We start from the raw sequence: 15,249 nt of genomic DNA on the forward strand, positions 1-15,249 counted from the left end.
GCCAACCAACCTTCCTTAAACAAATGAACAGAATATATCAGGAATAAATCACACAAATCACACCATGGATGCCCATGCCTAGGACCATGAGGGCAGATCCCATAAAGCTCCCCTTTTGTGATTTGCAAAATCAAAACAGTGACAAGAAAACTGAAGAAACGAGATGAAATGGGAAAACAATAATAAAAATGAGTGGAAGTAGCAAATGCAAGAGAATCCAAAGCATAAAAAAGTGATCGAGAAGGAGAAAAAAGGATGAAAAGGAAAAGACCTAGCCCTTCCCATCATCAATAGACCGACCCCTACAAACACAATCCTCCCTCGAACTCTTCTGCCCAAGTTCCGGAGTCGAAGGCAAATGCGGGATCCGCAAGGTCCTCCCGGACATAGACGACAGAAACATCTGCTCATTCTCCCTGCCGCTACTATCAGTCTCCGTCTCCAACTGTCCATCCCCGAAGTTCTTGTTATGAGAGCCCAAGCTCCGAAGTGTGAGACTGAGTTCGCGTTCCAGTTCTCTTTGGGAACGGAGGTGTTCGGAGGACCCGTGGAGCTTCTTTCTGTAGGCTCTGAGGGTGCGGCAGACTTGATCTGTGGACGTGGTGAGGCTTCCGGTGTCGTTTTGATGAGAATGTGAGTGTCTGGTGCGGGAGCGGAATTCTAGGGAGGTGCGGCGGGTGCTGCTGGTTCTGCTGGCCATTTTCTTTGTGGGTGTGGAGGTAGATGTGGATGATGGTGCTGGGGTTGGTGTCGACTTCGGACTGGTAGACGGCGACCTGCGCTGTCTCGCGTGAGGGGTAGCGTATGTGGGAGAGCGGCGGGATGAGTTGGGTGGAGAGGGTGTAGAAGAAGACGCATGACCATTCCTCAGAGAGGATGATTTCAAGGAGAGCTTCGACACCTTGCGTACAAGTGGCGATGAGCTCTCGCGCATTGGTGTGGGGGTGACGGCTGAGGGGTCTTGCTTTTGGAAGCCGGCAAGTTCGGATTTCGACAGAATTCGACGAATAGGGGGCTTAGACGCAGTCTTCGCGGGTGTATCATCGTCATCGCGGCTGCTGCTGCTCTGAACTGGATCTTGAGATTGATAAGGCTGTACGGTCAGGCTCCATATCATGACGACGCCGTCGATGCCAACGCTGATTAGCGTTCGTGTAACCGGATCGTCTGGAGTATCTTGCGGATTGTCTAGTAGAAGCACGTCGCTAACGCCCTCTGCATGCCCGAATTCACCGGTAAGAAGCAAATCTCTATCCATGTCATAGACGCGAATGGATTTGTCTGTGCTCGAAACTCCAACAAGAACCCTGGGACTCTGTCCCGGAATCTCAGTAGCTACAGTCAGAGCACCCATGACAACGGCGTCAGGTGATTCTGAATCTGCGGCGCGAAAAGCGTGAACTGCTCGACCCGAAGGGAGATCGACAATTTGGATACAACGATCCATCGTGGAAACAACAAGAATATTCGAGTCATCTGGTGAGAATGTCATGGATACAGGAGATGACTTCAGGGTTACCGTTTTCGATATCAGGTAGGCAACGGCAGTGGTGCCATTCTCCTCGCGGGTCACACGGTTCCTGATGAGGATGGTACGATCCGACGAGCATGAAAGCAACTTCTCCCCGTCCTGCGAGAACAATAGTTGACCGACTGCTCCGACATGATCGTCCATTGTTTGGATCAACTCAATGCTTTCGCCGCGCTTCTGGAAAAGTTGAATCATGCGATCCCGACCAGAGCTGGCAATGAGAAAAGCGCCAGAGTCCGGATCCGAACGTATCGCAATGTCCGTAATCTCTCCGCCATGGGCGCGGACCTCGTTCACGCACATCCATGGTTGTGCAGACATCACTCTGTAGTCAAGTTAGCATAACGAATAAGCTAGTATCGCGAGATGAAACGTACCTCAAGACACCCAATTTATCACCCGAGACATAGAAGTCCAGGTCTTCCGCGGCCGCCACCGTCTTCAGCTCGTTAGACACATCGTCATCATCGCTGGGAAGCTTGTCCACAGGAATTGCCCGAGAAGCTCGACATTTCCCGTCGGTGTCCCAGAAGTGCACAGTGCCTTTGCAGGACCAAGTGAAGAAGTTCGCTTTGAGTTCGTTTGGACCCTTCAAGGAGCGGATACCAAGAACCGAGTCTCGATGAGCCGGCATTGTCGTGTCCGTCGAGCTCGAGCTCTCGTCATCTTCACCGTCCAAGCTGTCAAATGGATAAATATTGACCACCCTACTGGAGTCCAATGTAACCAGGTGCGATGAAAGCGATCCCATGCAGGTAATCGCGAGTCCTTTGGGCTTTGGTCGGGGTCCCGGACTGGTAGGTGGACCTGGAGATGATGCTGATCGCAATGAATCGACGGAGAATTTTTCCATTTTCCGGCCGCGACCACCTATCCAAACACATGATCCGTCTGAGTCGGCCGCCAGAGAGGTGATATTGAACCCCACATGTTGGACCAGAGACAGTTTTTGCGAACCCGCACTATCATCTAGGAGACACAATGCGCCCGTATCCGTACCGAGAACCGCTTCGGTATCTGAGATGCTTGCCGCGCAAGTGAAGGTGCTATCCCCCAAAGCACCGAGCACGCAGTTTCTCCCTGAAAGCGCCTTTGGTGTCGGATTGGAGGAGTGTGCTGCAGATTCCGGATTGAGGCGAGATTTGCCGGGCGACCCTGGCCTTTGATCTGTGAGTCTCCATACTTTAACATGTCGAACGCCAGCCGTGACCAAAGTCTGACCCATCCAACACATGTCCTTGACCAATGCAGTGCATTTATTTGTCGAGTGTAGTCTAGCTGACCCATTTTTCAAGCTGACAGCCCAGATGAAGAGAAATCCATCGTTGACGTTACCCAGCGATGCTAGGTGTTGCGAGTTGGAGCTAAAAGCCAGGTTACGGACGCCAAACGTGTGCTCGTTGAGGATCGAAAGCGGTACGTCGGGGGAGGAGTCTTTGGCCGTCGAGTAAATCATGACTCTTGGGTTATAACCTGTCTGAAACAAGAGTTAGCGATCCCTAGGTGGGCTTCATGGCGTTCCACTTCCACTCACCTCTCCCATTGCAAGAAACCTTCCATTTGGACTGAGCGAGACACTTGTAACGGCTTTGATGCGCTCTCGTGAGGACCACCCGCGAGGACTACCGCTTTCCGCCCAATCGTTGGAGGGCGAACCATTGTGTAGACCGCTAGCATGCGCATTCGACTTGATCGGAGTTGATCGTGCTCTGGGATCGGGGGTACTAGGCGGGGTAGGCTGATGGTAGAAAGAGGTCACTGGATTGACGCTAGTGGCAGATGGGCGAGCTCTGAAGAATCGCTGGTGAACGTTATTGTCGTCATCGAGCTCCGCTAGAACGGCGGCGGAACCGGCGCAGAAGGCAAAAGATCTGCTCTCATCATGACTCGAAAAGCCATTGGGAGCAGCGGTCGTAGTGCCAATGACCGTCTGAAGAGCTAGGACTGTCTGGTGCGCGGATGGTTTGTTTGGGGATCGGGCAGCTGGCCGGGGAAGGGGGGAGTTGGAGGGAGTGATCCTGAGCGAAGGACCGGGGCCAGCGGCCGGTTTGCATTTCCCGTTGGACGGAGTGTTGCTGGACATGCCTCGAAGTATTGCTAATTCGACAATGACGGGGAGAAATTATGGTTTCGGGGTTCTCATTTCAGCGTGGTCGCATAGACAAAACAAGCAGCTGTCAGCTCCTGTCTGAGCTCCATCCACGACTTTACCACGCGCGTATTGAGAATTCGTTGGATTTATGAATCGAGAGGAAAGGTTCGTTTTCGAATCGAGGAATCGAGGGAGCTTTCGAGTCGATCGGATACGAGGAGGAGCTGGAAGAGCTGCGGTCGGCCGTGTCCAAGGTGGGCTGTAAAGAGGGATCGCCAGATAGAGAAAGAATGTGGATTGAGAGAAAGAATGACTGGAGTGAAAAGAAAGAAAAGCAAAGGATGAAAGAGAGACACGAATGAAAGAAGGGAGAGCTCGAAGGAGGCTGAAATGAAGCGAGAAGTTGGGTTGAAAAAAAGAAAAGAAGAGAGGGCGAGAAAAGTGCGAGAGAAGATCGACTGGAGCTGGGGGTTCGTTGGCGCAGCTGAATTATGGCACCAAAGTATTCCTTTGTAGACTAGAATAATACCAGAGGATAGTAAAAGAACATGACAGGAATAATATTGAATATTCTATCTCAACCCGAAAAGCCGTTGTGTGCGTCAACCCAGCTCCCCAGTGTACTAAGCGCCTGTACAGCTGTTCCAGCAAAAGTTGGAGGATCGACCACAGGGCAACAGCTGGTCCGTTCGAACCGGTGGGGATGGAATGTTGACTCTACAAGTGCTTGTGTATGCACAAAATACTCGGTGGTTTCATTCCATGCCATTGTTTCAGGTTGAGGTGCCTCATTCGAGTCTTGATGTATACTGGGAAAACAGGGTATCTCAAGGAGTATGCCCTACTTTGCTGCAGGGTCCCTTACAACCGGATAATGTCCAATATCATTAGTTACAGGACTAACGACTAGAATAGAAAAAGCATGTAAAAATAGATAAGAAGGAAAGGTCTCTTTAATTACTCTGTATAAAAACAAACAAAGAAAGAAAGAAGCATTCACATACTCTTTTGTTTCATGTTTACTCTTCCGGACTCGGAATCTGTAGGCATGACCGTCATGGGTAATAATATCCATCCGAGTTATTCTGTTCTGCTGACAGCTATCATTCTACGCACACCAAGAAAAAGCTCATCGACTGGATTATCACAGATGAAGCAAAAATATCGAGGATTGCTGCTCAATGGAGAAACACGTGATCTATAGCAATTTATGCCTGAGGCATAACTCGGAGCATAGTTAACTAGTTATCGAATCGCATCCAGACTTTTTTCAGTCCGTTATCAGTTTTCTACTCCACTCCAATTTCCATCCTCTACGTTCGATACCAGTCTCTGAAAATATTGGACAGCTTCGATAAACCAAATCCGATCTAGCCACCACAATGGCTTCCCCTTGTGTTGCTTCTTCCAAGCTGGCTCTTCCCTCTGTCCTCCAAAGTCTCTTTCGCGCCGAGTTTGCCTCCGAACTTCGATCTCAAGACTCTTTCTACAACCGAGCCAGACCTCTATCGTTACGTCGAGCATCTCTTCCATCCCGAGGCTTTCAAAGCAAGCGAGCAATCACCACTTCCCTTCCCCGATCCCAGGAATTTCAATCTGAACAGCCGCCGTCCTCTTCCACCGAACCCTCTTCCGCCACTGATAACTCCAGTCCGTCGCAGTTCGACCATGTAGTGGAAAGCGCACTGGAAGACAAAGTCAAGCATTCTGAAAATTCTAAACGGCGGACAGAATCTTCGCGGACTCCTCCAGATACCAAATCCAAAAGTCAAAAGCCCCCAAGCATGCTGCAGCAACTACAACAGTCTCAGCAGAAAAAGAAGAAGCGCGAGGGATGGCAAATTCAGAAAGACGCATTGAAAGGCAAGTTCAAGGAGGGATGGAACCCAACCAAGAAGCTCTCGCCCGATGCACTTGATGGGATCAGACACCTTCACGCCATGGCTCCAGACCGCTTCACCACGCCGGTTCTCGCAGAACAGTTCAAGGTGTCCCCCGAGGCGGTCAGACGTATCTTGAAAAGCAAATGGAAGGCTTCGGAAACCGAAATGGATGACCGGCGCAAGCGTTGGGAGAAGCGACATGACCGGATTTGGAGCCAGATGGCTGAGCTGGGTCTCAGACCGAAGAGGAAGCGCACTCAGGAAATCGATGATTCCAAGGTATTATATGAGGACGATGGATCGTGAGGCCTTGGTTATCGGGGCCGTGTTTTCAACAAGAATTCAATTGCAAAGGAAAATTTTGGATCCATAGTGGCATTGCATCTAATGGGGTTTTTTTTTTTTTTTTTTTTTTTTTTTTGAAATTCTGGCAACAGACATTGTAAATAGATCTCTCCAAAGAATATATAGCTCCAACAAGGCCGTTCAAGCCAGCCAATTCTATTTTTCATGACAAATTTAGGAAAGAAACGGACTTTGTTGATTCTCAACAAGACACTTAATACATCTATTTATACATCTCTAGTTATTCAACTTTCTGCACTGCGTACTATGTATCGGTGGGCGGACTTACGTCTTTGCGCAGACCGTCCCATCCGGACAGACAACTCTCCTTCACCCCATCGCCGACCTCATCATGGCCTTTTTCATTCGACTAACCAGTCCCTAGAATGCCCCGGTTGGCATCAACAACAATCCTTTCTTTTCCGCATACAATCTTAACCTCCTGAACGCGTTTTAAGTGGCGGCTGGCACCGACCGGACCTGTCACTATCCCAAAGCCTCCTCCGCAATTCGCATATGACCATCTCGCGACCCCCATCCTCGCCATGCCATCGTCGGATATTCAAGTCTTCGTGAAATGGAAAGATCAAACTATCTTCGCCGGGGAAGACGTCGAGTGTACAATTACTTTCCGCAACGTCGCAGACACCAACAATGTCGAGTCCAACAATCACCACAATGGCGGACAGCTTACTCCTCACCAGCCGCAAAGGAAACAACCTAGAGCCGGCAGTACTGATTCCTCCTTTTTCTCCCTGAAATCTCCGCAGAACCTTTTCTTTGGCTCGAACCGTCGTTCGCACTCTCTCAGTCCGCAGAAGAAAGCGTCACATCGTACGTCGTCATCACTGAGCGTTCCGTTGGGTGGTGGTGCCCATAGCTTCCCCCCGCCGTCGACACCCCGGAATGGGCCTCCCTCGAGTCACAAACACAAGCGATCCGTGTCGATTTTGTCCATTGATAGTGAGGGGGGTAATGGAGGGAATGGAGGAGATAAGACGCCCTCGTCTTCCTCGCCGTTCAGTCGCATGCCGCCAAGAGGCCATGGTCGTTCGGCAAGTCTACAGGTTCAGCCAAGACGAAATGATAGCTACGATGAGGCTTTCATGAAAGGTATGCGCTGTCTTTGGGAATAGCATTAGAGTGCTTGATCGCGGGCTGACAAGTCCTGTAAACCAGGTGGGCGACCTACCCGTGGTTATCCACCTCTCGAATCCCCGGTCAATCCATCTCCCGGCAATCTGAGAGTCGATGTGAGCCATCGCGGAGGCTCCGGCACACCGAGTCCTATCGGACCGAACGAACCGTCGCGTGTTCCTAACAGAAGACCGCAACTGCCTCCGTTAGACTTCAAGTTCCCTGCGGCACCAGCTTCAATCAACGACCGCTCCGCTATTTCACCTTCAGTAGCATCGACAGAGGAATCCTTTGCGCCAACAGCAATAGGAAAACCGATTAATAAAGATGGTCCTCCCCTATCGGCGCAGAGTCATCTGCCGCAGATGACCAGAATAATGTCGACGTCAAGCCAGAGCGGAAGAAGCAGCGGGGAGTTCTACTCCGTGAGTGACCACTCATCGGAGACACTCCAGTCAGAATACACAAACTATTCGATACCGGTACCGCGGCAAATCCCCAACCGTCATATGCGACATCATTCCAGCGTGGACCCTAGTCCCGTGCTTGCCAACAGCCAGACACTCATGATGGGATATGCGCAGATAAGCGCATCATTCACAGTAGATGGCTCCTTAATCAATCAATCCGCCTTCGAAGAGGTAAAACGGAAAGGTGTCGTTGGTGGGCAGGGCAGTGGCACTGGGGCACCGGGTCCCGGGGCTGCCCGCGGTGACAAAAGCCGAAAAGGCGGCGGTTTCTGGGGCGCCTTGCGGTGGAATAATATCGAGGAGTCTCTAAGCGGACTCCTTTCCAACAACGACCTCGATGGTTTGCGAGAGATGCGGGGTGTATCCTCGTCGAAGTCGATCCCATTGCTGTCCACGTCTCAGTCGCTCCTGTTCGTGGATCTTCGCCTTGCGCCTGGTCAAGAACAATCATATTCTTTCTCTTTCACTTTGCCCAGTGGCCTTCCTGCGAGTCATAAGGGAAAGGCCATCAAAATCTCTTATAATCTGGTTATCGGCACCCAGAGACCCAGTGGGTCGAAATCGAACGAACCCCAGCGCGTTAATCGAATCAACGTACCCTTCCGGGTATTCAGTGGTGTCAACGGTAAGAATACTGGCATCCTAATTTTTTTTGACTACCTTGTGCTGATTATTTAATTCAGGCCAAGGACGAATCCTTGGTCACAATTTGATGTCCCCATACGTGCTCCTCCGTGACGAGGCCCGGGTACAAAAGATAGGATCCAGTCCATATCCGGCATGGAAACAGCAGAAGAGCATGAGCGGGCCGACATGGACATCGGCCCCAGAATTTCTATCCTACGTGGACGAGATCTTAGAGCAACGGTCACGACAAGACTCATTACAGCCTCCTGACACGCCAGCTGAGAGACGGGAAATGCACAATATATCGACCACGACGCTGTCTTGCAAAGATGCAATCGACCTAGCGATCTTACGGAGCAACCAAGCATCTCAGTCTTCGCACAGTCCCAACCGCTTCGAGATTGCTCGCAACGGTCGTCGGATCGCGGTGGTGATCCTGAATCGCCCAGCGCATCGATTGGGAGAAGCCATCATCGCTACGGTCGAATTTTCAGATGCGGCACTTCCATGCTACGCTCTCTGTGCATCCTTGGAGACGTCAGAGAAGGTGTCCGAGGAATTAGCAGTACGGTCGAATGCGAGTATTCATCGCACCACACGACGTATCCATGCGTCCTTCTTCGAGAACACCCTGTATGCTACGCGAGTAGTTTTTACTCCAGCCGTTCCCATCGCGGCCACTCCAACTATTCTGACGAGCGGAGTGAACCATGTCTGGGAACTACGGTTTGAATTTGTGACGCCCAACATGCACGGTGATACTGATACCGAACAACCCTCTGGTGCCGGTTTACTCGAGGCTATCCACCAAGATGATCGGGGACAGGTCGTGTCAGCTCTGGAGAATCTCGGATGTGAGTCTTTTGAGATTGCCATTCCTCTCACTGTCTATGGCGAGACGGTTCGGGAGAGACTGCCTGAGGAGAACGAGGGATACTCTATATAGCCATTTCTTTTTCATTTATGGTAGCAGTTGGGGGTTTGGTTTATGTTGCGAGGCGTTAAATCTTTTTCTTGTAGGTAAGTTTATGTTGATATCCCGTCTTCTCAGGAAGAAATGTATTATATGATTGCAATCAAAATTCTCATTCTATTCATCTTCTACTATTTTATACTTGTACCTGTAGTTTTACAATGCTCGTTGTCACGGCAACGGCGATCGCGGGCAGTTCATGGCAGATCCATGGTTGGAAAGCCGGCGGGTTTGCGATCGCGGAGAAAGAAAGCGACGCTTGACAGCTGGATCCTCATTTGCCATCATCCTATTACATCCTTTCCCTATCTATCGGTTGGTCTGTTCTGCATATCAACGGTCGCTAGCTTGCCGTTATTTTTTCTGTCTGCGCGGTAAGACATACATAACACGCTCCTGCTTATTGCTCCTTCTCATTCTTGCTACTGCCGCAACTCCCCCCTTCCACAACATTCTCTTATCCTGCCCGTCCCCAACTCAACTGAACTGAACTGACGATTGTTTGAATTCCGGAATGTAGGCACAGAACCCACTGTCGCGCACGATTCAACGAACCAGCTTTGAATAAACCGAGTCCCTACATTCCGTTCCTGAGTCGTCATTGTTTTCGATAACGAATCATCGAGAGCCATCACGAACCAACGTCATTCCAGACCCCTTCACGGCCACGGCCGATTACATACTGCAGAGGAAAAAATACCGGCAGGAAGATAGTGAAGAAAGAAACAAAAGAGAACAGAAGCTATGGCATCACTCATCACCACCATGTCTGTCCCCGTCCCTCCCATTGCCATCTCCCCGCCTTCTTCGTCTGTTGCTTCTGCCTCTATCATCCCACCCCTCACCCTCACCCCATCTATTCGCTCCGAGGCTGGTACTATCCGTACCTCTCATGCCCCCTTTGCAGAACCACCCTCGTATCTCCCCCCGGCACTGCGCGCGCTCAAACAGGATTCGTGTGGACTGACACCTCCCAGCAATGCTCGGACGAGAGCCCCCTTCAAGCCGCGGTCGGCCGCAAAGGGCACCAGCAGTTACCAGTTGAGACAGTTTGCCGAGGCGACGCTTGGGAGTGGGAGTTTGAGGAAGGCTGTTCGGTTGCCCGAGGGGGAGGATTTGAATGAGTGGCTTGCGGTCAATGGTGCGTGGGCAGTTCGAACCTTCTTTTCGGGATCTTGCTAACAGACAGTTGGTATAGTGGTCGACTTTTACAATCAGATTAACCTCCTCTATGGATCGATTACTGAGTTTTGCTCGCCGTCTTCGTGTCCGGAGATGAAGGCTACCGACGAGTAGGTCCCGACAGCTTTGACTACTGTTTGTCGCGAGCTAACGAAAACAGGTTCGAGTACCTCTGGCAAGATTCGGAACATTACAGACGACCAACCAAGATGTCCGCGCCGGCTTACATTGAGCACTTGATGAGTTGGGTGCAGAGCAATATCGACAACGAACAGATGTTTCCCAGCAGGATCGGTACGATACCCGTATACAGGTCTAATGCACGTAATTCGGCTAACGCATCTTCGCGCAGGTGTCCCATTTCCCAGATCATTCTCCAGTTTACTTCGTCAGATCTTCAAGCGCCTGTACCGAGTGTACGCGCACATTTACTGCCACCACTACCCCGTTGTCGTCCACCTGGGTCTTGAACCACATTTGAACACGAGCTTCAAGCATTACGTTCTCTTCATTGACGAGCATCGGTTGGCGAGTGGGAAGGATTTCTGGGGTCCATTGGGTGATTTGGTCGAGAGTATGCTGCGGAGTGATTGACACATATCTTTTCCGTATAATGTATTGGCGTTGAGGTGTTTGGCTTTTTATTACTTCTTTAATATCCTCTGTCACATGTTAGAAATGAGACTTAGCGAATGACATGCCATTGTGCCACAAGTTGTAGCAAAGTGCAAGTTGTAACTAGTGCAAGTGATGCTCTAAACTAACCGAATCGGCGTGTGCGGGAACTCACGTGACCGGATCGGGAGAAGTTGGACGTCGCTTCATCACCGCCGCGCCATTGCATCTCTTCCCCTCCGACCTCGCCTCTTCCCATTCGGTCTTTCTCTTCGCTCCCTCCCCCTCGAGGCTCGTTTCGTTCGGTACAATTCACTCGGCCATCATCATGATCCCCGCTCGATTTGCCCGCGCTGGCCTGCGTGCCACGGCCCAGCAGTTCTCCGTCCCTCGCACTGCCGCCGTCAACGGCCTGAGGTCCTACGCTACCCCGGCCCAGGAAGTCAGGCCCCCCGTGGCCCTCTTCGGTGTTGACGGTACCTATGCCACTGCTTTGGTACGATTCCTTTTATCTCTGCATCCCAGTCCTCGATATACCTGAGCTCTATGACTGCAATTGCAGCTCTCCGTTGATCCGACCTTTAAAAAATCGGAAAATCCAATCGCATCAACAAAAAAACCACCCAAAAACAACCCCAACCGCTAACACAATTGGTAAACAGTACACTGCCTCCGCCAAGTCCTCCGCCCTCGACCAGGTCGCCAAGGCCCTCGCCTCTCTCGGCCAGACCCTCAAGAACGACCGCAAGCTCACCACCATCATCGGCGCCCCGACCCTCACGACCGCCGACAAGCAGGAGGTCGTTAACGAGCTGCAGAAGCTCGCCGGCGGCGCTGACAAGGGCGACATCCTGAAGAACTTCCTCAGCACTCTTGCCGAGAACAACCGGTTGGGTACTCTTGAGGGTGTTTGCGAGAAGTTCGGTACCCTTATGGGTGCGTACCGTGGTGAGCTTGAGTTGAACATTACCAGTGCTCAGGTATGTCTTTTACGTGCAGTTTGTGAGGTTGAGGAGAAGCTAATGAATGTAGGACCTCGACAACAAGACCATCTCTCGTCTGGAGAAGGCCGTCACCAAGTCTGAGTACAGCCAGGGCAAGAAGCTCAAGGTTGTCACCAGCGTATGTCCTTTCAACCCCTGTATATTTGCAAGTCAATCTAACCCCCGCAGGTCAACCCTGACCTCATTGGCGGTATCATCGTCGAGGTTGGCGACCGTACCATCGACCTCAGCGTTTCCGCCAAGGTCTCCAAGCTCAACAAGGCTCTCACGGATGCTGTGTAAATTAGATTTTATGTACCGACTTATTCTTTATCAAATTAAGCCGGCGCCTTGAGCTGTCAGGGTGCTATTGAATGATGGATATAGATTACTTCTAAATGGATTTTCTGTTCGTGTTACCAGGACCCGGGATATATCAGCTCTACATATAATACTCTCAAGAAGCTGAGAAAGCAGTGAATGTACCTCTCGACTGCACCGAGCTTAACAGTATATTCCGATTTCTTTCCCGGACTTTCTTCCTACATCTTACATCTTCCCCGCATCCAGTGTTACATGCCATACAGCAAAGCAAATAACACAGTTCCCCATAAGCCACATTCAGGGAAAGCAGTCTCTAGTGCTGAGACAGAAGACCCCCAGGATATCTCTGCCTGAGAAAGAACTCCTATTTAGTCCATTCCAAATCGGGATGGAACACGATGACTATTACTGTTCCAGATGCTGAATTTACGGCGGCCGTAACTAACTACAGCTCTGTGGTAAGTCGACTTCGTTTTTATTGGGGGTATGATGGTATAGTGATACCTTCCCTGCAGTTTATGATAATTGCTTTCCCAATCGATTCCACATTTTTGAACACTTCTCAGTTCGTCATCTAAACAGGTGGGCGTGGTCAAAAACACCAAATGTGTTTTCCATTTTTCAGCCTCTTAAGAGTTCGGAATGCCTGTTAAATGCCAGAGGTTTCCGGCATCCTGACGCCTTCAAGCTTGCCTTGACCCATGCTGCTTTATCCAAAGTGAGAGCGAAGATCTCAAGCATTTAGCAGATAACGAGTAACAGAATCCTGTTGGAAGTGTTGCTATGACACATTGAGAAGCACCCTGGAGTGAATCTTGGGGCTAGGGACCCTCGTGCCAATTAAATTGCGATTCATGACTCTTATTCTGAAGATTCGGACTGCGGGCACCATGGAGTCCACTCAACATGGACCCATTTGACATTGCGCCGGTGTTCATGGTGCACGACACTTTTCGAAAACTGCTCCTTCGACTGCGAGATCTCGTTTAAATGATTTTTCGATAGTGTCGTGGGAAACCACAGAAAAGCCGTCTGTTACACTGATTCGAGCTTTGGCCTAGAATTGGACGGGCGTATTCGCCATCTCCGGATTTACATTCGATTGGGACGAATCATATCAGAGACCGTTACAGGTCTCCCTTAGAGATTCTGCGGGTTATGAAACATGACACCGATTACATCCGTGCTCCTCAATGGCTCCATGGAACAGTTCCGAAAGATACTAGCTTATGGAAGTTTCTCTGATCAATCCCCTGTGCTAATGCCCCTGCTGGCTAAGTAAATCTGGCTACATTGACGGCAAGTATGAGCACCCCGGCACTTGACAGTTACAAACCATGGATTTTTCAGTGCGGCCGAGATACTACCAGACTTGGGACAAGGTAGCGACATGTTTGATCCGTTACCCAGAATCGGACATACCCTAGCGAAGGCCGCAGGAAACATGCAATCCGGACAGATTCCACCAAGCAACTTGTCGAGTGAGCACTGGGAGCTATATGACAATTGTTGGGATGAGCCGAAGCTTGTTTCGATCCTATACCCCGCCAATATTGAATTTGGTGACCGTCCGCCGACTGAGACATGTGAGGCTCTAAAAGTGAACTGGCAGATGATGATAAGAACACACAGCCCAATTTGGAATACCTACAAGAAACGAAGATTGCTGCGTATGTGACCCTAGCCCCTTCATGCGCATTTGTATGTCATGGTCAGTGGTTGATGGGAGCTTTGCTGATATACAATACCCAATAAGCGAGGAGTCAGCAACTGTCCATGCGGTTTTACTTTAATACACGCTGATGGCCATTTTTAATATGTTGCAGCGATCGAATCTAAGTTCGCGGTGTCTACTACAGGCGACGCATCACTGGGGCATTTCAACTAAATCCTGTGAATGCAAAATCTTTTCGTTCTCACAATACGCGTACACGCCAGTGAATATAGGCAAAGGCTTGATGCCCCCATACTCGCAATCCCCTGACCCGATGGTTGGACATTTCACGGGCTCGTTGGTTTCTGCCCCTTCGTCGACGACCACCGTCCTAAACATTTACATTGTGGTTTAATGGTTCCACATCCGCTACCAGGCCTCCAGGTAGCATATTTCCCTCGAAAATCCCCCAGTCGTGGATGAGTGGAGCAGGTCTGACTGGCGAATGTCCCATATGCATCATGGCGTTGTCCAGGCAAGCAGAATGGATCATACGGCATACTCGATCAGACAGGAGATTGTATTCAGATTCACTCTCATTCAATGTGCCGTCGCGCATACAAGCTCGACTGAGCATCCGAACCCCACCACATCCGTGGCTAATGTGTCTCTGGAATAGCCACTCAGGCTATCCTACTTTCGGTTATGCTCAGGGACTGCTCGTTTTCTTGGCTGGTCTTACAATATATACCCAGGGTCTTGGAATCTCTAAAAAGAACAGAAGCGGAGGGATCTGTTCTTCACACATTGCAAGGGTTCATTATCCCAGTACAGCGGAGTGGAGCTTGTTTGGGAAGTGAAGTCAAGTGTCACTGGTACCTTGACCTTTCCGAAGACCTACCGTTCAACATAATGCCCCCACTTCGCCTCGATTATTTGCCCCTTATAGGGTCAACCATGGGTCTTGGTCCAGAGATAACCTGTCCTCAACAAATGAAAGATATTCAAACCTGCATTGCCGAGAAGCCTCGATTCCCAGGTGTTTTACCGGAGTACTACCAATATACACCAACAAGGTGGTTCTTAAATTACTAACAATATTGCCTCGAAAAGACCTACGCGTTGGAGAAGGGGGGCCTATGCTACAAAGCAGTTCTTACTGCAGATAAACGGCTCGCTGCAATATTCCGAAAACCTAAGGTGGCCAATTCCTTTGTGTTAATGTATCATCATGGTGAGGTATCAGAACGCCGCACGCGGCTACAAGAAAGCAGGTGTTGCATCTCAGGGGAATGATTCGGTTGAAATCGACCTTTTTCGGCGTCTGTCAATTCCCTGCTGCAAACATCCCAAGATCGTTATCAATGGCGAAGATGATCCTTTTTATGATTGAAATACGTATACCAAGTATTTGCCGCGTCGAATCACCTTGC

At 50.2% G+C, this 15,249-nt stretch overlaps 5 protein-coding genes across 5 annotated transcripts; 4 read left to right on the forward strand and 1 right to left on the reverse strand.

Moving 5' to 3' along the window:
* Positions 1–82: 82 nt before the first annotated feature.
* ASPGLDRAFT_848285 (uncharacterized protein) lies at positions 83–3,863 on the reverse strand. Its single transcript, XM_022550295.1, has 3 exons — positions 3,066–3,863; positions 1,909–3,008; positions 83–1,856 (listed from the first exon to the last, which is right to left on the reverse strand). Exons 1-3 carry the CDS (start codon positions 3,612–3,614, stop codon positions 272–274), a joined length of 3,234 nt encoding a protein of 1,077 aa, XP_022397221.1. The 5' UTR covers positions 3,615–3,863; the 3' UTR covers positions 83–271.
* Positions 3,864–4,816: 953 nt separating this feature from the next.
* rrg9 (mitochondrial ribosome assembly protein RRG9) lies at positions 4,817–5,927 on the forward strand. The gene has a single exon (XM_022547512.1). The coding sequence runs from the start codon at positions 5,006–5,008 to the stop codon at positions 5,810–5,812; it is 807 nt and encodes a 268-aa protein (XP_022397222.1). The 5' UTR covers positions 4,817–5,005; the 3' UTR covers positions 5,813–5,927.
* A 259-nt stretch (positions 5,928–6,186) lies between these two features.
* On the forward strand, positions 6,187–9,162 carry ASPGLDRAFT_178756 (putative intracellular protein transport protein (Sat1)). The gene is made up of 3 exons (XM_022542931.1): positions 6,187–6,964; positions 7,031–8,083; positions 8,142–9,162. Exons 1-3 carry the CDS (start codon positions 6,397–6,399, stop codon positions 9,029–9,031), a joined length of 2,511 nt encoding a protein of 836 aa, XP_022397223.1. The 5' UTR covers positions 6,187–6,396; the 3' UTR covers positions 9,032–9,162.
* A 155-nt stretch (positions 9,163–9,317) lies between these two features.
* Positions 9,318–10,953, forward strand: ASPGLDRAFT_51360 (Mob1/phocein family protein). The gene is made up of 6 exons (XM_022547513.1): positions 9,318–9,432; positions 9,579–9,825; positions 10,036–10,199; positions 10,257–10,350; positions 10,401–10,534; positions 10,593–10,953. Exons 2-6 carry the CDS (start codon positions 9,803–9,805, stop codon positions 10,832–10,834), a joined length of 657 nt encoding a protein of 218 aa, XP_022397224.1. The 5' UTR covers positions 9,318–9,432; positions 9,579–9,802; the 3' UTR covers positions 10,835–10,953.
* A 98-nt stretch (positions 10,954–11,051) lies between these two features.
* ASPGLDRAFT_76905 (F1F0 ATP synthase subunit 5) lies at positions 11,052–12,370 on the forward strand. The gene is made up of 4 exons (XM_022549869.1): positions 11,052–11,351; positions 11,518–11,835; positions 11,888–11,977; positions 12,028–12,370. Exons 1-4 carry the CDS (start codon positions 11,184–11,186, stop codon positions 12,139–12,141), a joined length of 690 nt encoding a protein of 229 aa, XP_022397225.1. The 5' UTR covers positions 11,052–11,183; the 3' UTR covers positions 12,142–12,370.
* Positions 12,371–15,249: the final 2,879 nt, after the last annotated feature.

The sequence above is a fragment of the Aspergillus glaucus genome (assembly GCF_001890805.1).
Source record: "Aspergillus glaucus CBS 516.65 unplaced genomic scaffold ASPGLscaffold_23, whole genome shotgun sequence".
In the NCBI taxonomy this organism is placed as follows: Eukaryota; Fungi; Ascomycota; class Eurotiomycetes; order Eurotiales; family Aspergillaceae; genus Aspergillus; species Aspergillus glaucus.